The 25,895-nt window shown below is 47.9% G+C and overlaps 1 protein-coding gene across 2 annotated transcripts in view; it reads right to left on the bottom strand.

The window, feature by feature from the left end:
- Positions 1-1,785: 1,785 nt before the first annotated feature.
- Positions 1,786-25,895, bottom strand: part of STAC2 (SH3 and cysteine rich domain 2) — a 39,287-nt gene continuing 15,177 nt past the window's right edge. Inside the window, exons 2-11 of one of the 2 annotated variants that reach the window (XM_035136095.2) lie at positions 19,158-19,449; positions 17,529-17,626; positions 16,242-16,335; positions 15,202-15,317; positions 14,254-14,326; positions 13,363-13,424; positions 12,583-12,680; positions 11,486-11,537; positions 8,987-9,124; positions 1,786-4,682 (exon numbers count right to left, since the gene is read on the bottom strand). In XM_035136095.2, the coding sequence (XP_034991986.2) occupies positions 4,578-4,682; positions 8,987-9,124; positions 11,486-11,537; positions 12,583-12,680; positions 13,363-13,424; positions 14,254-14,326; positions 15,202-15,317; positions 16,242-16,335; positions 17,529-17,626; positions 19,158-19,449 (1,128 nt within the window). In that variant the 3' untranslated portion in view covers positions 1,786-4,577. The remainder of the gene's footprint in view (positions 4,683-8,986; positions 9,125-11,485; positions 11,538-12,582; positions 12,681-13,362; positions 13,425-14,253; positions 14,327-15,201; positions 15,318-16,241; positions 16,336-17,528; positions 17,627-19,157; positions 19,450-25,895) is intronic. The other variant, XM_060281510.1, reaches the window with a different exon arrangement.

The raw sequence follows: 25,895 nt of genomic DNA, 5'->3' as shown, positions 1-25,895 counted from the left end.
TCATTCACATTCCCTGTGCCTAGAAAGCACTGGTCTAAGCCATGGATGTGATCAAGTAAATAATAATAATAATAATAATAATAATAATAAACATGACCAAATGCATCACAGAGAACTCGGTTCTGTCTCCCCTGACATAAAGCCAGCCCCCCATTCCCTAAAATAAACCCTGGCTTCACCCATGGTCCAAGCAGTTTTCCATTTGCCTTGCTGCTTTCCCCAGGAAAGCCTACTCCGTACAGCTTCAATCCATGGAAAACCTGGTTGACATTTGCTCCGATTCAGTGGTAAAGAGCAGGTTTTCCCAGGGGGGGAATCAGTAGGACAAGCAGAAGTGTGGAGGTACCCTTGGTTGGGATCCAGCTCACTGCTTACAAGGCCGCAGATGTTGGGTATTTGGGGTTTGGCAAGCCGGAGCATGACGAGCCCAACAATCCCACCTGCAAACAATGATATACCCTCTTAGATGGAGTGAATGCACCATGGAGTATATGCCATGCATCTCAAGAACGTGTGTGTCCTCCAAGGGACCAAGACCATGGCTGAATGCCCAGGAACCAGCATGTGCTAAATGAGGCCTGAGATATCCCTAAGCCGATAGGAAAGGAAGGAGAAACAATTCAAGCAGTACTGTGCTGTGGAAAATTCAGCACAAGGTGAATGTGTGTGTGTGTGTGTGTACGTGCAAAAAATGACCATGGAAAACAACTCCCCACCCCAAGAAAACCCCTCACATTTGAAATCACTTTACATGGTTTTTCAAAAAGAATTTGTTTTGGTCTATCCCAGCATTCTTCCATTATAGTCTGAAAACTTGGTGGTGGGTTCAGCCTTCTGAAAAAGCAAGAGAAACCATTTGGCTTATGTGAGCTATTCTCTGAATTACATCCTATGCCCTTTTAAAATGTGTTTTTTGTGTGTGTGTGTGGCAGGGAGGGAGCTATTGGGTTGTTGTTATTATGTATTTTGTGGTTTTATATCTTAATTTTATTCTGTGAACCGCCCTGAGGACCCCCCCCACCCCGGGTATAGGGCAGTATATAAATTCTAATAATAATAATAATAATAATAATAATAATAATAATAATAATAATAATATTCTCAATACAGAAAAGTCCACAATTTACATTCCAAGGATTGTGCCTAAAGTCAAAATTGCAAGTTGTGGGCTTACTGTACATTACCGGGGAAATGTATCCACAGACCTGACTTGGAAAATAAGACTGATGCAACATTCCTGTTTCTGTGTTTAAGGGACTACTTCTATAAGTGAGCCAGTGCACTGAAAATGTTACACGGGTGGTTTAGTGCCCTGGAATTATCTGTTCAATCCTGCTGGGCTCCTACTGCTCCAGAGCAGATTCCACCAGAATTTGAAAAAGTTCTTACCCCATGTTCTCTTTTTCTAGCCCTGCAAGCAATCACAGCACAATGGAAAAAATATGCGAAATTAGAGGCTTGCTTGTTCAGACATGTATAAACATTGTTTGATTTCACTAGCCTCCTGGTGAGTGAACTGACTTTGCTGAAGGGTGATACTGAAATTCTGTCTGTGGACTTTGATATCTGTGGTGGCTAATTCACACTTCAAAGGAGGTTTTAGGGTAGCGAGACTGGTTCAGCCACACTGGGTGCCTTCACCATAATAATGCCGTAGAACGAACACGAGATGCATGTGTGGGAATTTGAGCGTCGCACAGGGGACCGCTGAAATTTGAGAGCTCAAAGTCTGCCACTGCACACTTGCAAGCCATCACTTGGTGTTGCAGAAATCCTGCAATGTATGGATCAAAGCCAAAATAGTGGCTTCTTTCCTCAGCCGCTCTTTCAAGAGAATATGGGGCAGAAATTCGAATGGGGGGGGGAAAGGTTCTCTGCGCACACCCACTACCATTAAAAAACCATTTTACATATACCTGAAAGGAACAGTGGGAAATCCCATCACACAGAGTGCCCTGGCTTCAAACACATGTCTGAAAGTCTTCTTGAACTTCTGAAAGGGCAATGCTTTGGTGTATGTAAAGTAAAATGGTAAAGGACCCATGGATGGTGAAGTCCAATCAAAGGCAACTATGGGGTGTGGCGCTCATCTCGCTTTCAGGCTGAGGGAGGCAGCGTTTGTCCACAGACAGCTTTCAGGGTCATCTGGCCCGCATGACTAAACTGCTTCTGGCGCAGCGGAACACCGTGAAGGAAACCAGAGTGCACGGAAACACTGTTTGCCTTCCCACCGCAGCGGTACCTATTTATCTACTTGTACTGTTGTGCTTTCAAACTGCTAGGTTGGCAGCAGCTGGGACAGAGCAACAGGAGCTCCCTCCCTCATGTGGATTCGAACTGCCTACCTTCCGATTGGCAAGACCAAGAGGCTCAGTGGTTTAGACCACAGCGCCACCTGCGTATGTGGCAGGGAATGTATGACAAGGGGAGGAAATGATGAACTTGCACCAGCAGAAAGACCCAGATCTCAATCTCAATCTCTTTTTAATGGTGCCAGTGCCATCCTACTGGCTACAGCAGGCATCCCCAAACTGCGGGCCCCCAGATGTTTTGGCCTACAACTCCCATGATCCCTAACTAACAGGACCAGTGGTCAGGGATGATGGGAATTGTAGTCCAAAACATCTGGAGGGCCGAAGTTTGGGGATGCCTGGGCTAGAGTATTGGACCTAAGTATGGGAGATTCAGGCTCATCTACCACTTTTGCCATGGGTTGCAATGCTGGTTCCTTTTTGGCAAATCAAGGTATGACCATTTCAAAGCATTTTGCATTCTGAAAGTGCTACAGAAATACTAAGAACGGCATTCTGATTACAACCACAGTTAGTTCCTGATTTCCCACTTTGCAGATTGGAATGAGTTTTGAAATGGGGAAGACTGAGGATGCAATAGACCAGGCTAATGGATTAGATCAAACACAATGAGGATCGGCATTTCGGTTTCCTGGAAGCAAAGAAATACCTATCTCCCGTCAGGCTCAGGCCATTTAAAAAAAGGTAGAGAGGGGAAACTCTCAGACAGGCCTGATTCATACATGGTGTGGGCCACAGACGAAAGTGCTTCCCTCTGTCCATGTTCTTTGTAAATGCAATGCCCATCATGCACTTACCACGAGCACTGGGTTATTTGCATGCAGTTAGCAGATCAGGGACCCCTGACTTCTATGCCTATAGTGTGCTGAGCGTGAATGGTTCAGTAGCACACAATGCATCTTAACGGGGCAGGGCGCATGTGGCATGTTGACACAGGCAAATGCTGTGCCTCAGAAACATGGGATTTGGCAGGCGTGCCTCCTTCTCAACCATTTCATCCAGTGATGAAAAATACCAGCTGAGTCAAACTGCAGATGCTGGACAACGAGGCTGTACTGATTAACTCTCTCCAATGGCTGGGACTGAAGTCATCTTATCTTCCTTCCTTCCGTTGTTCTTTATATATATATATATATATACAAAAGTACATTTACAAAGGACAAATAGCCGGAAGCATGCTGGAAAAGTGAGGGAAGATGGGATGGTCAGGGTCTCTGAACTCCTCACATGAGCAATGCCGCGACATTCTCGGTGTAGGTCAGAAATGCATCCAGCTGAGGAAGTTCCCTGAGAAAATGGTCCACACGGCTGTCAGTCATGCAGTGGGGGTAGGCCACCACATGCTGGGGGTGGGTGGGGCGCAAACGGAGGTCAAGGAATAGCCGGGGAGCCAGGAGCGAAGGCAGCACCTCACATCAAGGAACACACCCACCCACTCCGCACGTAACTATCGGTTCCCAGGAGCTCACTGTGGCTCAGGCTCTGCGGGGAAGACTTTGAGTACATGACAAACGAGAGGCTGCGTGGAATTGCTCCGCCTCTTTTTTTCTTTTTTGGCAGGGGGCTGCCCCAATCCTGAGCGACAGCCACCTCCCAACACATATATATACTCACACACACACAAATATACAGACAGCCCTGAAGGTTTTAGAACTGATACAGGGACAGACAGACGACAACACACTCAGGCGGCCTCTCCCTGCCCAAAGGCGGCCTTTTCACATGCGACATAGAATTATCAGGGAGCGTGTCTGAATGAGGGAGTGGTTTGGGCAGCGGGAGGGAGTGGTATGCCAAGATATAAAGAGTCCCCCTCGGGTCAGGCGAGCTGATGTCAACCAGCATCTGTTGCCGTGGAAGTGTGACCCGGAGGCAAAGTGGGGGGCGGGGAAACGGGCGTGAATTACAGCGGTGGAAATCTCCCTCACACTCAGCACCCATAAGAGCTGCCTGAAACGACCTTCGAAAGGGGTGGTGGAAAGCAAAAGCGGGCTTGAGCACACATGTCCAAGCCCAGCTGGGGGCAAGCGAGAGATCACGCAGGTCCTGGCGCTCAAGCCAGTCCCTCCCCCAGTCCTCTTCCCTTGTCCAAACCAAAGCCATATCCTCAGTCCATCTAGAAGATTCCATGAAATAGTGATTAGCCAGGTGCTCAGGGTTGGGATGGGCTGGAGAGCAAGGCAGGGCTGCCCCCGCCTTGCTGCTGCTGCTGCCGTCATCTCTTTTTTTTACTCTTCTGCCTTGCTTTGCGTGCTCATCCTGCCTTCAAATTTCTGTGAGTGCGTCAGCAGGCACCAGCCCTCGCTTTTTGCCACTCGTCACCTTGATGAAGCCCTCATTCTCCTTGGACTTCCCCACACCAACACAGATCTGGGAGGAACAGAAGATGACGGAACGGAAGGTGAGCAAACAGGTCAAGATTTTATAATGCAGAATGCAGCCGGAACAACAACAAAGCCAGTCCTTCCTTATTTACTAGGTGGCGCAGGAACTGGCATCCTCAAAATCTCAGGTGTTTTGGTGTTTGTTTGTTTTTGTAATCTTCTTTAAGGAAGCAAGTTTCTAGTCCCAATGGTTGCAAAGAAAAGCTGGAGGCAAAATGCTTACAACAAACGGAGAGTGTGCATTATGAATACTCAGCTCCCTGAGTTATAATGGACAAAGTTCCCCTTGATATTCTCGTGGTAAAATGTGGGTCTGGACAAGGCAACTGTTAGGTGGTTGACTGGCCAAACCCAATGAGTGCTAACAAATGGTTCTTCGTCATTCTGGGGGGAAAGGGGCAAGTAGGGTGCTGCAGGATAGCTAACGCTGCAGAAGACAGCATCAGGATTCTTGGTGACCTTAACAGATCAGAGAACTGGGCCCAAACTAGCAACATGAATTTCAATAAGGATAAATGTCTACCCTTAGGCAGGAAGAAACAGTTGCACAAATAGAAGATGGAGCACATGTGGTTTTACAGCAGTACATGCAGTGAAAAGGATCTGGGGTCTTAGTAAACCACAAGCTTAACATGAGTCAAGAGTGTAATGCAGCAGCAAAAAGAAGCTAATGCTACTCTAGGCTGCATCAACAAAAGTATAGTGTCCAGATCAAGTGATGTAATAGTACCACTCTATTCTGCCTTGGTCGGAACCACACCTGGAGTACTGTGTCCAGTTTGGGGTATGGCAATTTAAGTGGGATATTGACAAGCTGCAACGTGTGGAGAGGAGGGCAACCAAGATTATCAAGGGTCTGGAAACCAAGCCTTATGAGGAATGGTTGAAGGAGCTGGGTAACAGGAGACTGACAGCCATCTTCAAATATCTCATGGGCTGTCACATGGAAGATGGAGCAAGCTTGTTTTCTTCTGCTCTGGAGACCAGAAGATTTCAACGGATTCAAGTCATTAGAAAGGAGATTCCGACTAAACAACTTTCTGACGATATGATCTGTTCAACAGTGGAACGGACTCCCTCAGGAGGCGGTGGACTGTCCTTCCTTGGAGGTTTGTAAGCAGAGGTTGGATGGTCACCTGTCATGGATGCTTTAGTTTAGATTCCTATAGTTTAGATTGCAGGGGGCTGGACTTGGGGGCCCTTTCCCACTCTATGATTCTGTGATTCTCTCCCTTACAAATGAAACAAGCCTCCGATTTTATCCCTCAGCACCATAAAAATCCTTGCACAATCCAGCAGCGGTGCAGATAAAGGAATAACAACAAGGTCGCAATTTCCCACTTCATTGACTTCATATACACGTTGAACATGGTGAACTGATTGTATCCTGCCAGCGATTATGCAGAGGCATTTGCTATCCATACATTCCCTTATGGGAAAAAATAGAATTGATATTTCTACAGTGGCCCATTATGACATAGAAGGGGTTCCCCCCCCCTTTGTCCCCGGTGGTGTGACTCGAGAGACCTTGTCGCATCTATTGTGATGACTATGTTCTTGGTTGATCACGTATACAATCCGTACAAGGAGTCAACACCGCCAGTGGTTATCACTGTAACATTTGAGTTGAACACTCCTGTGCATTCCAAGTCCCCCATCCCTCTTGAACTAACAAGGACCTGCTAATGATCTACTCAAAGCCACTCGATCCGCCTGCTTGATATGCCATCCTGCTGGTCTCAGTGGGCCAAGTGCCAGCAGACAGCATCTTCCAGTGCATCTTAATACACACTTCAGGCAAAGCACAGCAAAGCATGCAAATCTCAGACGTGGAAGAAGCAGGTGGCTTCACACTTGGAGCAAAACGAATGAGACCCAGAAAATTCTGAGGCAAACCATAGGAGGAGGAGGTGCAAGGGACTCTGTGGAGCTCCTCACCTTCTCCTTCAGGGTCTGCACTCTCGTCCTCCTCATTTTTCTTCTTCTTCTTCTTCTTGGGGGTTTAATAGGGAACTCTCCTTCTGACTGGTTGCTTCTAAGGCAGGGGTCAGCAAACTTTTTCAGCAGGGGGCCAGTCCACTGTCCCTCAGACATTGTGGGGGGGCCCGGACTATATGGGGGGGGGAATGAACAAATTCCTATGCCCCACAAATAAGCCAGAGATTCATTTTAAATAAAAGCACACATTCTACTCATGTTGAAAACAAGCTGATTTCTGGACTGTCTGCGGGCCGGATTTAGAAGGTAATTGGGCTGGATCCGGCCCCTGGGCCTTAGTTTGCCTACCCATGTTCTAAGGAGTAGTAGTTGTCGGAGGAGGCAAACTCTTCTTCTATTGCTGGGCTGTGACTAAGTGCCTCTTGTGGCTCACAATCAGGAGAGAGCACTGATAAGCCAGGGAAAAAAATGTAAAAAGGATCCATACTAGACTCCACTTGAGACATCTAGCTCGCCTTCAAGTGACAGAAATGTGGCATTTTAGATTGAACTTTCGTATTTGCATAAACATTGAGCTAGTCCTCTAGAAAGTGGAGTGGGGGATTATTGGGCTGTTTTTGTTATGTATTTTGTGTTTTCTATATTGCAGTTTTATGTTGAGAACCTCCCTGTGGCCTGCGGGTATAGGGCAGCATACAAATTTAATAAATAAGAATGATAATACAGTCGTACCTCAGAAGTTGAACGGAATCCATTCCGGAAGCCCATTCGACTTCCAAAACGTTCGGAAACCAAATCACGGCTTCTGATTGGCCACAGGAAGCTCCTGCTGCCAATCAGAAACCGCGGAAGCCCCGTCGGACATTCAGGTTCCAAAAGAATGTTCGCAAACCGGAACAATCGCTTCCGGGTTTGTGGCGTTCAGCGGCCAAAACGTCAGAGTTCCAGGGCATTCAGGTTCCAAGGTACGACTGTAATTGATGCAGTCTAGAAGAGCATTACCTTTTTTTGCTGCCTCATCACACTGTTAACTCATGTTAAGCTTGTGGTCTACTAAGACCCCTAGATCCTTTTCACATGTACAACTAGTAAGCCAGTTGTCCCTCACCTTTCATTTGTGCAGGCTGGTTCTTCCTACTTAAGAACTACCAACCCCCAGAGGAGCTCATGCCCTGTATGCTAGTGGGACTGCTTTGGGGGGTGGGGTGGCGTGTCTCCTCCAAGGGCAGGCAATTTGGCAGAGATCCGGCAGCAAGAGAGATTGAATGCTCCAGACGTACCCGATGGGAGAGAACTGTGACATTAGTTCAGTCCTGGCACACAGATTGGAATCATTACAATCTCTCCTGTTTTAAAATTGATAGCATTTCATATTGCTTTTGCAATATTTGGTTTCTGCAATGTTAGATGCAACGCGACAAATAACTGAGTAAAGTGACACCATCCCTCGAGAGAGTAAGTACCATTGCTCAGTTAACCAAAAGGCAACTCACCGTATTTACTCATATCCAATGCCCCATCGAATCTAATGCGCACCTCAATTGTCAGAACCTTGAAACCAAAGAGAGTCTTTGCTGGCGAATGTAAATGTGCCATCGAATCTAATGGGCACCTTAATTATTGCAAAGTAATCGGCCAAAAAAGGTGAGCATTAGATTCGAGTAAATACGGTAATATGAGTCAAAGCACAAAGCACCTCAATCTTTCTCTACAACCTACCTCTATAGCCCATCTGATAGCTCAGTCCGGCAGAGTGTGATACTCATAATCTCAGGGTCGTGGGTTTGAGTCCCATGTATGCAAAAGAAAGGAAGGGTCTGGCATAGCTGACCATGTTAACAGGCCACTTGCGAAGCCAATTTGGTGACATGAACTAGGCTTTGAGAAAAAACACATTAGCAGATATGTAGCTAATTATGTATGAGATGCCACGCCTTGGAAAGCCAAAATTCCGCAAACTTACATGTGATGTTTTGTTTTGTTTTGTTTTAACTGCAAATAGCAGTCACTGGGGAGTCTGATCAAGACTGGAGCTGTGGCATACAGGGAGAGGGACTTTAACACTTCCTGCCCTGCTGCAGTTCTGACCAATATCACCCCTCTGAAACTGCTCTTTACATTGACCGCAAAGCTCCCATTGGAGGCAAGTTAATGTCATGTGCTTAGCATCTCGTATAGCTCCAGGCAGAACGCAGGATGCAAAAGTGTGATTCCCCCTAGAGTTTTCTTCAAAACTACAAGGACTAGAAACTTGCTTTTTTTTTTTTAAATGACACTTGGGATTTTCAGATGTCTACAATGTACAGATACTTTGTGGGCAAAGAAGACCCCAAAAAGGATGTTTGCTCCTACCTGATTTTCCTTAACGCTGAGCTGCCCCTGTTCCTTACTTCCATAGAAAGTCTTGCAGCATCTCCAGACTGTTTCACCTGGGCGGACCCGCTGCACAAAATTGGCTGGAAAGAAACCCACGCGGTCGCCCATCTTCCCCTAGGATACAAAAAAGAAAAAGTGAGCTATACATACCATCCAGCATTGTCTCTAAAGGCCCATTTGGCCTTCGTGGCTAAGAGAGCCTATTTGCAGCTCCAGTTGGTTTACTAATTACAGCTCTTCGGGGAGAGAGAGAGAGAGAGAGAGAGAGGGAGGGAGGGAGGGAGGGAGGGAGGGAGGGAGGGAGGGAGGGAGGGAGAGCTTGGAACCCGTGATCCAAACTCTGGTTGGGCTACTGAAGTGCATTTTACATGGAGATGCCCTGAAAAAACAGTTGGGCAGTTGAAATGGGTACAGATGGCAGCAACATCGGTCAGACTCATTTTACCCCATTCCTATGCGATCTGCACTGCCTGCCAATTTGCTTCTGAACGCAATTCAAAGAGCTTATGCTTACATACAAGTCCTTAAATGCATTGAGCCCCAAATATCTGGAGGAGAATCTCCTCCTGTATAGATCTGCTTCGTTGCTGAAACCAGCCAGGGAGGTCCTGTTAGCAGCATCGCTGCTCTCTGAGCTCAAGAAGGTGGCAGAGCATGAGAGGGCCTTCTCTGTGGTGGCTCCCAGCTTGATGAATTCCCTCCCTTTCCAAGGAGCAATATTGCATAGCCATGATACATATTTCAGTTACAGCTAAAGAAGCACCTCTTTGCCCCAGGCCTTCGGCAGGGAATGAAAGAGTAAACTTTCAGTTTACTGTTCCCCTCTTCTTTTAATTGTCATTGTAATGCTCTTATTCAACTCTCATTGCAATGCTGGTTGATTTGGGCAAGATTGATAGTGGTGTTCTCAGTAGGGGTCCAATTGGGCAAGGCTGTGGGATCTGCCAGAGTTTCTTAGCAGGGGGTGGAAATTTGCAAGGTTCTGCAGTTTGTTTCTTTCTTTCTTTGCAATTCTCTGCCCTCTTACTCAATGGGAAATTTCTGAGGCAGAAAAAATTAAGTTACATTTCCCTTTCTTTTTAAAAATTTGTCCTATTTGATACTTTGTTAATAAAACAATTTTTAGAAAATTCGGGGGGAGCAGGAAAGAGATGTAATAGTCTGCCCTTCAAACCATGAAAGGCCAGTGTGGTGTAGTGGTTAAGAGCGGTAGACTCGTAATCTGGGGAACCGGGTTCGCGTCTCTGCTCCTCCACATGCTGGGTGACCTTGGGCTAGTCACACTTCTTTGAAGTCTCTCAGCCCCACTCACCTCACAGAGTGTTTCTTGTGGGGGAGGAAGGGAAAGGAGAATGTTAGCCACTTTGAGACTCCTTAGGGTAGTGATAAAGCGCAATATCAAATCCAAACTCTTCTTCTTCTTCACTTCTTTTTTTCTGATATGTCCCGGCTGGTTATGGGGTCATGAGAAAGACACTCTCTACATGCTCAGATGCACACTCTTCTCCTTTATCATTACTTCAGGGCTGAGCTCTGGGCACCCGAAACAGGTCCAGACAGAGGCTTGCTCTCAACGCTGCAGGAACTCTTGCCTTTCCAACCTCACGTGGCATCAAACATCAAGAGAAGGTGGATAAAATTAGATATTTCCACAATATCACACTGGGGCTTTCTGAAGAAGCACAGGAAAAGCAGCTGAGTCAGAGTGGACAGGGCAACAGAGGGCAAGGCTCCATCTTCTGACTCTTTATGGGCAGCCCAGAGGCTCTGGAAGTGTGAAGAAGGATGCTCTTGGAACCTGCCATGTTGCTATAGCAACGGGGACAAGGAACCTAATGTGTGTCTGGCTGCCTCAGAGGCCAAGGCCTTTCCCTGAGGGCCTATAAAGTGCATATGAGAGAGAGGGGGGGGAAACTGGAGGGAGGGAGGTGTGTTAAGGACGCTGTGGGCTTGTGGGTATAGACAGAGGAACCTGCAAAAAGCAGAACCTACAGAACAAGATGTGTACATTTGCAACTGTGATTGAGGGGGTCCTGAAGGGGGAAAAAAGCATGGTAGCAAAATAGATAATAGGTTTTTTAAAAAATTGGACATAGGAGGCACAGGTTCGAATCTCTGCGCCCTCTTCCTTTATCTCTCAGGGATGTCCTTTATTTATGGAGAGAATATTTATATCCTGCTTTTTTATTATTTATTGCATTTATACCCTTTCTTCCCTCCAAGGAGCTCAAGGCAGCCTCAAGGCACTTCTCTCCGTCTCCGTTTTATCCTTCCAGCAACCCCATGAGGTAGGCTAGGCTGAGAGGGAGCATGCGACTGGGCCCCATGGGCGAATGGCAATTTGAACCCTGGTCTCCCAGGTCCTAGTCCGGGGCTCTAACCACTACACCACACTGGTTCTTCAGCCAAGAGATCCCAGAGTGGTTTACGCAGTAAAACTGGAGAAAACAACTAGGATGCTTCGGTTCTGCTCACCTTCCACCAGTCCTCATTGGAATCATCCATCAACATAATTCGATCTCCAGGCCTGAGGAGAGACAGAGAAAGTCATGACTGAGCTCCATGACAGTTCACCTTTACAAAAAGAGCGGCAAATAAATAAATAAATAAATAAATAAATAAATAAATAAATAAATAAATACAACAAATAAAAGAGGGGAGTCTCCAAAATGGCACTTTCTTTTCTTTTTTAAAAAAGTATTCATACATTTCACTGATTTTACACTCATTTTTTACATTTCAAAACTGGACTTCCTTCCCCCTCTTTCTGCGGTTCCTGAAATTTATTTTTAATACCTTCTGCATATCCAAATTAACTGACTCATTTATTTATCTTCTTTAAATATATGCTCTTATAAAGCTGCAGGTTATTATAATAATCGTTATTATAATAATCCTGCCAGTGTTTTTATCTGTTTGCAATTTGCCTGTAAATATTCAAGAAACCATTTCCATTCTTTTACAAACAGTTTGTTATCTTGATTTCGTATTCTTCCGGTAAGTTTCGCCATTTCCGTATTTCCCATACGTTTTTGTATCCAGTCCCAGCAAAGGAAGAATGGATACAAAATGGCACTTTCAGTCCGCTAGCTACAGAGATCTGCCGATTCCTAGAGGGGCCTGGAACTGGTGCAGTGGGGGAAGTAAACAAAACCAAAACCGCCTCCATCTTCTGCCCTCGCACGTGGATAGGGCTTCAGAGGCATATAGCGCAGGCAGGCATGGGGAACCTTTGGCCCTCCAGTTGTCGTGGAACTACAACTCCCATCAATCCCAGCAGGCCTGGCCCAATGGCTAGGAGTGATGGGAGTTGTAGTTCAGAAACACCTGAGGGCCAAGGGTTCTGCTGCTCCACCTCTCCCTTCATGCCACCCTACCTAGGATTGCTCTGTTAATAGTTAATAGACTGGCCAGAACTTATTGTTATTCCCAAATTGTGGGTGTGTCTCGGTGGCAGTGTGTTTCCATAGGCCAGCAAGCAAGTTCCGTTGGCCAAGGGGTCCCACGATCCAAATAATCACCAGCTTCTGAACCAATGGGCTCTCAAGATGGGCCAAGGGGGGCATACTTACTTCAGGGGTAAATCGTTGATCTCCTGAGGCAAAAATTTGTAGAGAGCGACATACGAGTACATGGGCGAGACCTCCTTTCGCGCACAGCCTTGAGTTGACTGCAGGAGGAAGAAAGAACCGTAAGGAAAAACAGGGCTTGGAAGTTTTAGCCCAGGCCTCGGGCATTTTTTTATTTTCATTTTTGCAACTAGGGCTGCCAACTTAAAAAAAAAACCAGTCTTTTTTTTGCTCCTGTACCTTTGGAGAGCAGCACGAACTGAAGGTATAATCCTGCTTCTCTCAATGCTGTAAGAAGTAGCACCTGCACACAAGGTTGTGATCAGTTGGCAACCCCTATTGCTGTGTGCTATTTTAAACAACAGACTCCATTCTGGAGCAAACAGCTACATCGTTCCTGTCCATTTTTCACTAGAGGCAGGAAAAGAACACACCCTTAGGTGCCTTGCAAGACAGGTTCTGTTGTGGGTGAGTGCACTTTAGCCTTTTTTTAAGCAAAAACTGGAAAAGGTTAAAAATACTTTTTTATTAAAATAAATAAATCAAAACCTTCCCCAGCCAAGGTGAGGGAAGTGCAATACAATATCTGCAGCGGCTTTTCATCTGTCTTCCCAAATGTGCTTTAGCACAATGCGAAGGGAAAAGGATCTCGCTATTCTCCATTTTCAGGGCTGGGTTAGGGCTTCAAAAGGGAATGGCACATGGTGGGAGGGATATAGCAGGGAAGTGGTAGAATGCAGGAGGAAGTGATGTTGACGACATACGGATGAAGGAAGAATTCACCTGTTGCCCTGGGCTCTTTTCTTCCGGCGTAGTGCCCTCACTCTCTGCTGGTGCTGAGAAAACTGAAACAAAACGAGTGGTGGGATATCAGGCTTTGCAAGTTCTCAAGGAGTGTAGCAGACGGATTGGCTTTTCTCTATATCACCTGCAGGAGCCTGCTGCCATGCACAATTCCTCTCTCCCGCGCAAGGTTATGCTACAGCCATTGGAGACTACCTAGGATTCTGCCGCGTGGGGAGGGGTCAACACCAACCCAAAGTGACACTGGTTCCCATCAGAGAGTTAACGGCTAAGAGTAGGCACACATTTAGGACCTGGCTTTTGGTTTTCTCTCGCCCCACTTTATTCCTCCCCTGCGGCAGAACAGAGATCTATCCAGAGAAATAGAGAATTTTAAAATTCCAGATTTGGGCATAGCTATATTTAGGCACCCGCAAAGCAAAAGTTAGCATTGGAGCTACGATTCCGTACTCTTTCTAATGTGGGTTTTGTTTGGGGTACAAAATGCAATTTATTTATTTTTAAAAGTGGCTTTTAAGCGCATGCATGCAATATTCACAACAGATGACATTGCAGAACAGTCCGAAGGCTCTCCCCACCCCACCTCCCAACACAATATGGATTGAATTTTCCATGGAACCGGCACCGACAGGGCAACTTTTTAATGTTTTAAAAAGTGACATGAGCACATCATTTGTTTATTTTTTCACGTGAGTCTGTTAGACAGACCAGAAACTTTTGGCTTTGCTGCAACCTTTTGCAACTGATGCCTCCCCCCCCCCCCCATGCATTAAGCTCTCCTTGTGTGGGTTAACTTCTGGTGAGAGCAAGTGAGATGGGAATTCTTATCTCTATCATTCCCGTTAATCAAAAAACAGTGGCTCTACTCACCGTCATCAGGTTGACTTTCCTCTGTTGCCTTCCCAGCACCTTCTGGGTCCTCAGCCACTTCTTCCTTCTCATTCTAGAAGAGAGATGCGCACACACACACAAACACACACGGACATGAGGGAGCAGAATTGAGTAGGAAACAGTTCCTTAATGGTGCAGGACCTACACCTCTGTGTTCATGTGGCTGAGGGGACTTGCGTGGTTTGCCCCATTTAGAAGCCTCGGCTTGCAGCCATGGAAAACGGCCAGATAACTAGACAAAAGCATTTCGTATTGTGTCTATTAGGCAATAATTATATTGTTGTTGTTGTTTTTAAATAGTACAGCACCTAAAAATTGTGGGCAATTATTAATTAGACTTGTAAAACACAGGTGACTTTTAAGCCTGGCAATCCGCTTCTATTCTTTCCTAGAAACTCAAGTGGGGAGCACACAAAGGGTAAGATCAAAACCACCCCCATTCTGTTGCCATCTTCCATCAAAAAAAGAAAGGATGGTGTGGGGAGTATAACGTATTTCCCATAAAATTGTATTTAAAAGAATTAAAAGAATTTTTGGGAGGGGGGTTATAATTCAAAATGAATTTTGTTCCATTCCTTGTTCCTTCTCACTCCTGGCCCCACTAAAACCCAAGTCACAAATCATAAGGAGAACTGGAGTTTTTCCCCTACAAGCTTGAAGAGTCTAGATCCTGGCTTGATACAAACAATTGTGTGTATTGCTTTATTGGTTTCGTATTGGCTTCCACCTGAAGGGCCAATCAGGGACTGCTAGTTATACCTGTCTTGTGCTAGCTCCTCCTCCTCTTTCCGGTGCACCCTTCCCCTGCAATCCTTCCCACAACCATGCCCTTGATCTCAGACGTGGGATTCCCACAACCCCTGGAACCTTCACCTGTGACCTCTCCTGTCTACCCAAATGCATCTTTTGCACATGGCATGACCATACCAGGCTCCTGGTGGGGGACTCTGAGGTGCTGCTGAAGCTGGAGCGATTCATGTAGGCCAGTGAAGTGCCATAGCGCAGGGTCTCGTAAATGGGGTCCACCTTTCCACTGGGGCCTGCTGGTGAAGGGAAGACCACTCAGAGCTGGATTCTCAAAGCAGGAGTCAGGGGCAATGGCAGCCGCCTCATATCAAGTCAGTCTACCCCACTATTCTGAGTTTATCTATCTGCCCCCAATCTCTCTCACACACCAGAATTTGTAAACTGCAAAAATTTTCTATAGACCCACTCTGTCCTGCTCGTCCTAACCCTAAATTCATGGTAGTTTCATTTTCTAGAGGGGTAAAGTCCTCTGCATTATATCAACATTGGAAGGCTAGGACTCAACCTGTAAAATAATTTGAGGCTCAGCTAAGAAGAGTTTGGATTTGATATGCCACTTTATCACTATCCGAAGGAGTCTCAAAGTGGCTAACAATCTCCTTTCCCTTCCTCCCCCACAACAAACACTCTGTGAGGTGAGTGAGGCTGAGAGACTTCAGAGAAGTGTGACTAGCCCAAGGTCACCCAGCAGCTGCATGAGGAGGAGCGGAGATGCGAACCCGGTTCCCCAGATTACAAGTCTACCGCTCTTAACCACTACACCACACTGGCTCTCAGCAGCTCGACCCAATTTTACTTATTTTAACAACGCGGCAGGTTTGCGACATTGCTCATGATCAAGCAGATCTCCACCAACCGAGACTTATCCACTCCCCACTTTCAAGTTCCACCCACAAAAGGGTAGAGTTGGCTCCCATGAATCCCAAAGTACCCCACTGCCTCTGTAAATCGCAACAGCATGAAAGTCAAATGACTCCCCTTCCCTGTCCCCACCCCCAGAAGCTATCTAATAACAGAAGCATAACTTCTTCCTACTGTTGTGGATCTGGGAAAAGCCTCAAATCCAAAAGACCAACTGTCTTCCCCAAAGGCTGAGTTGCTGTCAGTCCTTTTACAAGTCCATTGCCCAACCAGCCCTCTGTGGACCAGTCCACTCCTACCTGTAGGGGGAGACTCCTTGGGGGCTGCTGGCGGGGGCTGCGGCTCGTGCACCAGCATCGGGGAGCTGAGATTGCGTCGGAAAGAGGTTGCCTGCTGAGGAGCAGAAGTGGGAAGAATGTGAGCGGATTCCGTGAATATACCAGACTGTGGGCACATTCTGCCTTCCATGAGCGGAGGGCGTTAGGCAAGGCAGATAGGGAACCAATTTTGCCCTATTGGCTATTAGGAGCCTGCTAGCCACGTGACTTTTCCAGCGTCCAGCAGCTCAGACAGAGAGAGTGCAAGGCTAGAGGAATGGCCACACAGAACTCCGCACCTGAGCTGTCGAAAATGGGGATTTCCCAGTTTTGCACTCTCTGCTCCCAGAAGCTGGTCTGCGGAGTCTCTCCAAAAGTAGGCTACTCGCCCAAGCAAGCTATTCGCTGCTGTGAACTTCTCAGTGCACATGAGAGCTACGAGAAGTTAAGTCGAGAAACGGGAGCAGGCTCTAAGTTGACAGCAGATCTGCAGTTTGAATTACTACCAGCAAACACCAGTAAACATGTCAATACATTGAGACTAAACTACTGAAGAAGCCCAGAAAAGTTAGGGAGCGCGCTATCTGCCTACCCCAACGAATTGGTCCCATTGTGAGCAAATCAGCAGTCTTCCAACAACACGAACTGCTTGGGCGAAACAGCGGGAGAACTCCAGCACCCTGTCTTTTCTACAACCTTACAGACTGAGCTTTTAGCACCCTACGGCAGGCATCCCCAAACTTCGGCCCTCCAGATGTTTTGGACTACAATTCCCATCTTCCTCGACCACTGGTCCTGTTAGCTAGGGATCATGGGAGTTGTAGGCCAAAACAACTGGAGGGCCGCAGTTTGGGGATGCCTGCCCTACGGCTACTGGGAACAACGTTTTCTCTTGAACTCATTTGGAATAAACAAAGAAGATGAAAAACCAGGCCAAGAATTTGTAAGAACTTTGCTATATCGGACATTATAAGTTCACTTTATTTTGCGTAGCTTGAAAGTAATTGTCTCTTGTTCACAAATCAGACAAAGAATGCAAAATTTCTTTTGAAACAATTGTTGCCAACGTGTTGTACGCGTTGCATTGCCTTCTTTTTGTGGCAATTGCTAAGCCACACAGTGTGGGCCCTTGTGCCTTGTCTTGGTTGTCTCGGTCACAAAGGGAGTGCAGTACTTCTTCTCCCTTCAGCAGGGCTGACATTGGCAGCTCATAAACTGCAGCTGTCTCTGTCTCTTTCCATTGGGTGCTGACTCGTGTAAGCCACTTACCGTCTTGCCGGGACACTGCTGGTGGGAAACCTCTTCTGAACACCACAAATGAACGCTAGCTTTGCATGTCTTGCATCGGAGGCCTTGCTTGGAGTTCCCTGTGAGGCAAAACAAACCCACAGAGATATTTTAGGTCCTTATGGAGGGTAAGGGGCTTGGGCTAGGTCCCTTCTACAATTCTGTGGCTATATACCGGTATATACAAGTCCTCATGACTCACAATGGCTATATATTGTACCTCTGGGACCAGAGGCACAATGTCTCTGGGTGCCAGTTGCTGGTGGAGAACAGTGGGAGAGGGATGCTCTGCTCATGCGTTTCCCATAAGTAGCTGGTTGGTCCCTGTGGGATGCTAGACTAGATGGCCCTTTGGCCTGATCCAACTGGAATCTTATTATGTTCACAAGGTCCTATGCAGGTGGTGTGTGTGTGTGTGTGTGTGTGTGTGTGTGTGTGTGTGTGAACTGGGGTTGAGAAAATTTCCACAAGAAAGGAGACAAAGGGAGGAAGGGCCATAGTTCAGTGGTGCAGCACATGTTCTGCATGCAAAAGGTCCCACGTTCAATCCCCGGCAGGCCTGGAAGAAACCCTGGAGGAGCTGCTGTCAGCTGTTGCCAAAACAACTGGGCTTAGATGGGCCAAAGGTCTGGGGCGGCATAATGCAGCTTCCTAGGATCCCAATTAGTCAGGCGCCAGGCGCATTTTGCAACTGGGGATTGTCAGATTGCGAGCGCTTTGAGAAGTCTGGCTGCCATGTACGGCGACTGAGACTCAAGAATGAAATTGCCGCTGCTGGCTTCAAAGTAGGATCGCTGCTGCACAGCAAAGTGCCGCTTCCCCGGCCTCAGCACAAGTCACCCTTGTAAAAAAAAGGACTAAATGGCAACTAGACTTTCTATTTTTCCACCCATAACCCAGGAGCCATGTGGCGAATAGCTTTTCTATCCTTGTTTCTAACACTGCCTAAGAGTAGCCTGATAGAAAGCACCGTCTATTGTACAGAGAGATGCAGCTGTTTCCCACACTTCGCTTCCTCCTGCGATAAGATGCTTCGAGGTGCCCGCTTACCGGGTCAGTTTCTTTGTGAGAACTGGAGGCGTTTTTGAAACACTTGCTCATTTACGAACAAAGATGTCGAGGAACTGGCAGTAGCAGGCAAGTCCCTATATGCAGAAAGCAAACGGCATGGCCACCACTGAGCACCTCCTGCCCCAATTCCCCCTCTAGCAGCCTCTCGCCAGCCAGCTGCAGAATCTAGGATGTTTCCTTCGCTGGCTGCATCCCAGCTGCGAAGCTCTTTCCCTCCAGCCTCCACTCGCAAGCAGATGAGTTATGTTAGCACCCGGCAGCCACCGAGGCTCATTTGCGCCAGGATCTTCTAGCGTCAAATGCTTATTAAGGATGCAAAATGCTTATTAAGGATGCAAAAGCTAGGGCCGAAAAGGTCGTCTCCACATCTAGCCATAATGCAACATTTGAAGACAGCCACGTATGCCGGTGGTAAAGGGCAGGAGAGAAGGATGACAAGAGTTGAGGGTACCTCGTTCGTGTGTGTAGACACACATGTATTAGCAAGAACTGCAAAGTGCAAGTCAGGACCTGAGAGCAAGAGGCCTTCAAACTACATACCTACGATAAGCTGGTGGCAGATTTCGCAAGGGCTGTGCTTCTTGAAGATGTGTTCTTGGAAGCTGTGTGTCTTAATGGGCTTGAGGGGGGCCAGAGCCCTGGGGGTCGCTCTGGGAGAGTGCTCTGCCTCCGTGAGGGCCGGCGGTGGAGACGGGGGCGGCAGAGAATCTGGGGGGCTGAGGAGCACGTCGGAGGGGAGCTTGAACTCGCTGTTGGAGCGCAGGAAGAAGTTCTCGACGCTCTTGCTCCGCAGGATGGTTTTGAGAGAGAGGGAGCGCTTGAAACGCTGCAGCTAAAAGGCAGATGGGAGAGAGGGTGGGGAAAAAATAAGAAAAGCTATGTTTTGCAGGGAGGGGGACTTTTCACACAAGTAGAAAGTTTGCCGAGCTTTCTCTGGGCCGTTACTGGACCTCCCAAGCCTTGAGAACAAACAACTTTGTTGGAAACAGCTACTGTATAAGAAGTGCTCAAAATGGGTAATATATTTGTCTTTTAGATTTATTTAGAAGCCACTTCTAACCTGCTTAATACTCAAAAAGCTCTCCAAGCAGTATGTACCAATACAAGACAAAAGCACCACAGAAACAGATACAAACACAAAAACAGTACAGTATTATAAAAACAAACTTTCAGTAATAACAGGGGGAGTCTCTCATCTTGCAGGTCAGGGAAAGCACATGCAAAAAAAGGTGTCTGAAGCCAGCAGATGTATGAGGCTTCATATATGGCAGAGGGAAGGAAATTCAAGTGGGAAGGGGCAAAATACCTAATAAAAACAAAAGCAACCCAATAGTCCCCCCCCAAAAAAAACACATTTTAAAAGGGCATGGGATGTAAATCAGATCAACCAAAGGTATGGTTAAAAAGGAACGTTTTTGCCTGGTGCCTAAAGGTGTAAAATGAAGGCGCCAGGCAAACGTCTCTGGACAGAACATTCCACAGATGGGGAGCCACTGCAGAGAAGGCCCCGTTCTAGTGTTGCCACCCTCCAGACCTTTCAAGCAGGCAGCACACAATGGAGGGCCTCAGAATATGATCTCTAGGTCCGGGTAGGTTCATATGGAAAGAGGCGGTCCTAGCTTTGTAGTCTTTATGATATGCCTAACAAAAATTGCCAGCAAACGCCTATCATATTTCCCAAAACTGAGGCTCAGAGGCAACTGTTCAGTGCCGCAGGGACGCCAGGCCGAAAGCCCAGGGCCTGAGAGTTGAGTCCGAGGAAGAGCCGTTCGTTGGTTGGAGCACCATGGTGGGCTTTTCTTCTGCGGGCAGCTCTGCGCCGCGAGTTTGGGGGCGACTGAGCCAGCAAGACGCTGAGGCCTGCGCGCCTGGGATTGGGTAACCTGGGTGGGGGGTGGACAGATTGTTGCACCCCGGCACCGTATATGCTTAAGACAGCCCTGCATAGCACCTCCGCCTTGCCTGAGCTCATTTCAGCCTGTTCTCTGTCATCCATCCCCAAACACCTGTTTAAGAGCTCTACGTCAGGCATCTCCAAACTGCGGACCTCCAGAAGTTTTGGCCTACAACTCCCATGGTCCCTAGCTAACAGGACCAGTGGTCGGGGAAGAAGGGAATTGTAGTCCAAAACATCCGGAGGGCCGAAGTTTGGGGATGCCTACTCTACAGCCTCAGTGTGGGGACCAGGCAGAAGCAAGAGATTAGAGCTGCATCAATACATGTGGCAGTTTAACCCTGTTCAAACTAGATGAGAACTGGGAGACACGTGTCCTGGATTTTTTTAAAAAATATCCAGTTATAAAAGTCTCCAAATTAGATGCCCGGGGCGGGGGGAAGGGGCAGGGGAAGTCAAAGGCAAGGAAGGAGGGGGATACTTAACCCTGCAGGCCATCTCTCTCCTAAAAGCCACCCTTCTCCCTACGCCGCTTTTCTTCCTGCAGGGAAGACTCTACCATGGAAAGGCAAAGGCTCTTAACTTGCTGCAAGGAGGATTTTGTCTGCTTTTCCCGCCTGCCTCGGCATGGCAATAATAAAGCAAGGAAGACACAGACAAGAGACAGCAATTAAGCACACTCGGGGCAGTTTGTGGGCCTGGAGGAACAGGCCAGCTCATCGCAGCAACAGCCCGTTGCTTATTGCTATGGGCAGGAGTTCCGACACAGATGCTGCAATGTCTAGGCTCTGGCGCACTCCACGCCCTCTGCTTTTTCTCATCATCTATTCCCAACCAGTAATGGCAGATCAGCCAGCAAGCTGACTCAGCTAAGTCTGTTACACAACAGCTGGCTAGTGGCTGTGTTGGAGTCCAGGGCCGGCAGCAAAAAGGCAACAGAGGATATCTTGGTTATATTGCCACCTCATGTTGAGCAAAGGGCATGCCCAATCCGGAAGCCCAGTGCTCGTTTTTCAGTGCGTAGGTATTAATAGTGCTGAACCCAGAATCAAAGCTATTAGCTACAACCCACACTTCTGTGGTTTGGGAAAGGGCCATTGCTCAGGGTAGAGAAGGTAGAGCGTCTTGTTTTGCATGCAGGAGGGTCCCAGGTTCAATCCCTAGCGTCTCTAGAAAAGACCGGAGCTGCCGACCAGTGCAGACAACACTGAGGTTGATGTGAGGTCTGACTCAGTATATTCCTATGTACCCGCTTAGCACTTTTAAGCAGTTTACAGTCTTCACTGTTATTACCGGTATGTATGCTGTCCCTTTGTGGCAGGGTCACAACTGTTACACTCATTTTAAACCATTTATTTTGTGCTTTTATCCAGTGTTTTCATCTTGTGATCTTCAGTTGAAGGGCAGTATATGAATGTAATAAATAATAATAATTTTACAGACTGGGGAAGGAGCCCAAGACGGAAGAGTGTGCCCTGGCGGTGCAAGAAACCCATGGCAGAGGCATAGCTGTCGTCTCCCGTTTTTCACGGGAAACCCCTGTATTTAAACCCATTTCCTGCTGTTATCCCGAATTGAAAAAAATCCCGTAAATCCGATTTAGAAAGCAGCTCCTACCGGCCAGGGAGGCTCCTTCTGCACATGTCTGGACATGCGCAGAAACGATTTCGGGTGCCACTCTGCCCATGTCTGGGCACCAGAAATCGGGCAGTGGCGGCACTGGAAGTCGCTTGTCTGGACATGCGTAGAAGTGACTTCCGGTGCCGCGCCGCTGATCCCTTATTTTTCAATACAGGAGTTGACGGCTATGGGCAGAGGTGGGATTTGAACCCAGACCCAAGTCCTGATTTCTCCCCAGTGATCCAAGCGGCTGCTGCTGCTGCTGATTTATTGCTGATCTCCTGGCATATGCCTTGCATCTAAAAGGAACGGGAGGGGGGGAGGAATAAAACACTGTGGCAATAGTTGTGCCAGGAAGGAAAAATTAGCTGATTAGCTGCCGACAACACAGGAAAAGAAGCATTAAGGAAGGTTGGCAATTAGATGGCAACTTAGCAGGGGTATTTTTAGGGCCAGGAACCAGCTGAGTGTACAGAGCTGAGAAAGGGAAAGCAAGTTTCAAGAGGGGGGAAGGGAGGCTGCCCCAGCTGCAAGGTGCTTCCTTATGCCCTAGATGTCAAGACAGAAGAGGTGTCTTGGCTCGGGGCCATTCAGAGGTCTGGCAGATGGGGGACAGCTGCATGCAGACCAGAAAGTGGTTCGCAGCGCAAGGCTGGAGTGCAAAGGCAGGTCAGAATCTCGCAGGGAACTTTGGCTGAATGTTGTTGCTGCTACTGCTGCCGCCACCGCCACCAGCAGCCAAACTAAATACTTTCCTGCTGTAGGCACAAAACCCAGGGACTTCTGCTCCGGATGGGGAGGGAGCAGAATTACCTTCACACTTCATGCTATCCTAAGGGGTGTGAGGGTGAGAAGAAAAAAGGCACACACACCCCAAGCAGGTTTGCCTGCAGCCTCCTGGAATGATGTAGCCCCAGGCAATTGCCTGCACTGCTTAATGGGTTAGGCTGGCCCTGGAGACAGACCCAGCATGTAGGGGGGGGGGGGGAGAGAGAGCATAGAGTGCCGCTGCGTTTATGTAGCTTAGCTGCTTCAGGCACCTTTTCCAACTACTGTTCCAGAGGGAAAAGAATCCATTTGCCACATAAACTGGTCACCATCCAAGCACACATAACACCTTCTCCAGTTTTACTCCTTTAAAAACAAGGCAAGCCCCCGAAACTGTTTATATAGCAATGGAAAATGTGCAAAGCACTTAAAAGACCTGCGTGAGAAGGAACACCCCCCCCCCCGACTGCCACCCTGTGAAAACAGGGTGTCACTATTATCAGGGCTGCGTTGCACTAGAGAAATATGAAACATTGGCTTAGATTCAGTTACCTGTATAAGTTCTATATTTGTTTGATTCTTTTAAAGGGTTATTCTGTATCATTCTGCGGTGCTCACTCTGCTTTTGCTAGTGACAAGGAGCTAGTGACAAGGAGACCTGCCCCTAATGCAGCCACTTCTCTGGCTTTGGAGATTTCAACTGGTATTGCCAATGCACTTTAAAGTGCATTTTCACAATCATAAGGGCTATTTAATAAATAATAAAGTTGGATTTTGCACCCGGTACTGAATTCTGAACCTATTCTGATCTCCCATGGAAGTGAAACATACACACGGGATTGATTTTTATTCCTATTTTACAAATGGGCCACTGAGGCTGAAAAATCGTTATGGATTGCCCGTAGCTATATGCTACGGGTGGTCTGAAGAGTCACAGCAAGCCTGCAGGGTCTCTTAACTTCTGATTTTTACCAGAATCCTGCAAAACACACAGACATCCAAACAAGAAGACCAGGAGACGGTGCCTTGCTTCAGTATGCAACTGAACAATAACATCACTTATTACATGGGGGCAGGATGAACCAAGTGGCAGCTAAACCACAACTGATTCTTTGGAACAATCTGAAGCGCCTTTTGCAGATTTAGGACTTGAACCCAGGAGGGTTTGGTGTGACTTGGTCTCCTGTCGAAAAATGGTAATGATGACAGTGCCCTTAAGCATGTGCAGAGTGTAACTTCCGAACCACTGGAGAGTTTGAGAAATCACATCCCAGGAAATCACAGCCCCAAGCCTGAGCCAGCAGGATGGGCGTGCAACAGATCCCTTTTAAACCATATTTGTTTAAAAAGCAAAGTTTGACTGGGAAGATAAAGCCCCAAAAAGGGATTGCACACAACCAACACAGGTTTAAACCTGCATGCAACTCTGGTTCTGGGATGTCTTTGAGAAGGAGGTACTCCGCACCTGCTCAGAGGCACTCTATTTTTACTGCTGCTTTGCGTGGCTTTCAAAGCAGGCTGCGGGGATGAACCCTGGCTCTCGAAGCCCAGTATGTGAAAACAGGAGAGCAATGAAAGTACAGGGAATCATAAAGCACTGGGGAAGGAGTGGCAGGGGGTCAAGGTGAGAGAGAAGGGGAGAGAGTGCCTGCTCACCATACTGAGGCTGCCTTTCTGCTGCATCAGCAGGGGACCCAGCTGGCTCTGCAGTCTGAGCTTAAAAGCTTTCAGCTCCACTTACGGCTGATGAGCTGGGCCCATTGGAGCGAGAGCGAGAGAGCTAGAGGAAAAAGAGACACCACCGCCATGCTCCCAAGCCAGGCACTGCTAATGGAAGCCGCAACACCTCACATGGTCCCAGGGAGCAGCAGCTCCTGCTGGCTGAGCGACGAGGGCATTTGCAAAAGGCAGCTGGGAGCTGGTGGCTGGGCCTGAAATGCACCTTGGTGCTTGCCCCGTGAGCACATAGGCTGCAAGGAGCCCAGCCTGCCGAGGGGTCAGACTCTGCGACACGGCTATTTGTACTTTTTAACCTTTGCCATGTGCCAAGTGCTGCATAGAACAGGGGCATAGCAGGGGCTTCTGGGGCGATGGCACTGGGTGCATTTTTCCAGGGAGGACGACACTGCACATTTGGCTCCTCATGCCGCCTTACGAGCCCCAAGCTGCTTTGCGAAGCTGGGATGATCCATGGGGCATGTCGTCTAGCCAGGACCCCCCCTGCATGGGCTTGCTTGACTTAGGTGAGGGAAGGGTCACTCTGGCATCAGCAAGGGCTGGGCTGGCGCAATGGGCTCCATTCACCCTCTGTGCCCCACTTCGGGCACAGCAGATCACGCTACACCACTGGCACAAAGCACAGAGAAGTGGATTTGTTCCTTGCTGAAGGCAGAAAAGGAGAAGGTTGAGAGAGAGGACAGGGTTGGTGTCAGGCAACTTGTGGCCCATGGTCTAATTCAGGCATCCCCAAACTTCGGCCCTCCAGATGCTTTGGATTACAATTCCCATCATCCCTGACCACTGGCCCTGTTAGCTAGGGTTCATGGGAGTTGTAGGCCAAAACATCTGGAGGGCCGCAGCTTGGGGGTGCCTGGTCTAATTGCATGTAGCCTTCCAGAAGCTATGGGATCTCTCTTGCTCTCCAGATCACCACTTAAGAGTTGCTGCAGGTGGCACTGTGGGTTAAACCACAGAGCTTAGGGCTTGCCAATCAGAAGGTCGGCGGTTCGAATCCCCGCGACGGGGTGAGCTCCCATTGCTCGGTCCCAGCTCCTGCCAACCTAGCAGTTCGAAAGCACGCCAAAAAAGTGCAAGTAGATAAATAGGTACCGCTACAGTGGGAAGGTAAATGGCGTTTCCATGTGCTGCTCTGGTTCACCAGAAGCGGTTTTGTCATGCTGGCCACAGGACCTGGAAGCTGTACGCCGGCTCCTTCGGCCAATAACACGAGATGAGCGCCACAACCCCAGAGTCGGTCACGACTGGACCTAATAGTC

This window comes from Zootoca vivipara, chromosome 13 (assembly GCF_963506605.1).
Source record: "Zootoca vivipara chromosome 13, rZooViv1.1, whole genome shotgun sequence".
NCBI classification, from domain to species: Eukaryota; Metazoa; Chordata; class Lepidosauria; order Squamata; family Lacertidae; genus Zootoca; species Zootoca vivipara.
The sequence above is the reverse complement of the archived record's forward strand: the minus strand, read 5'-3'. Positions and strand labels throughout refer to the sequence as shown.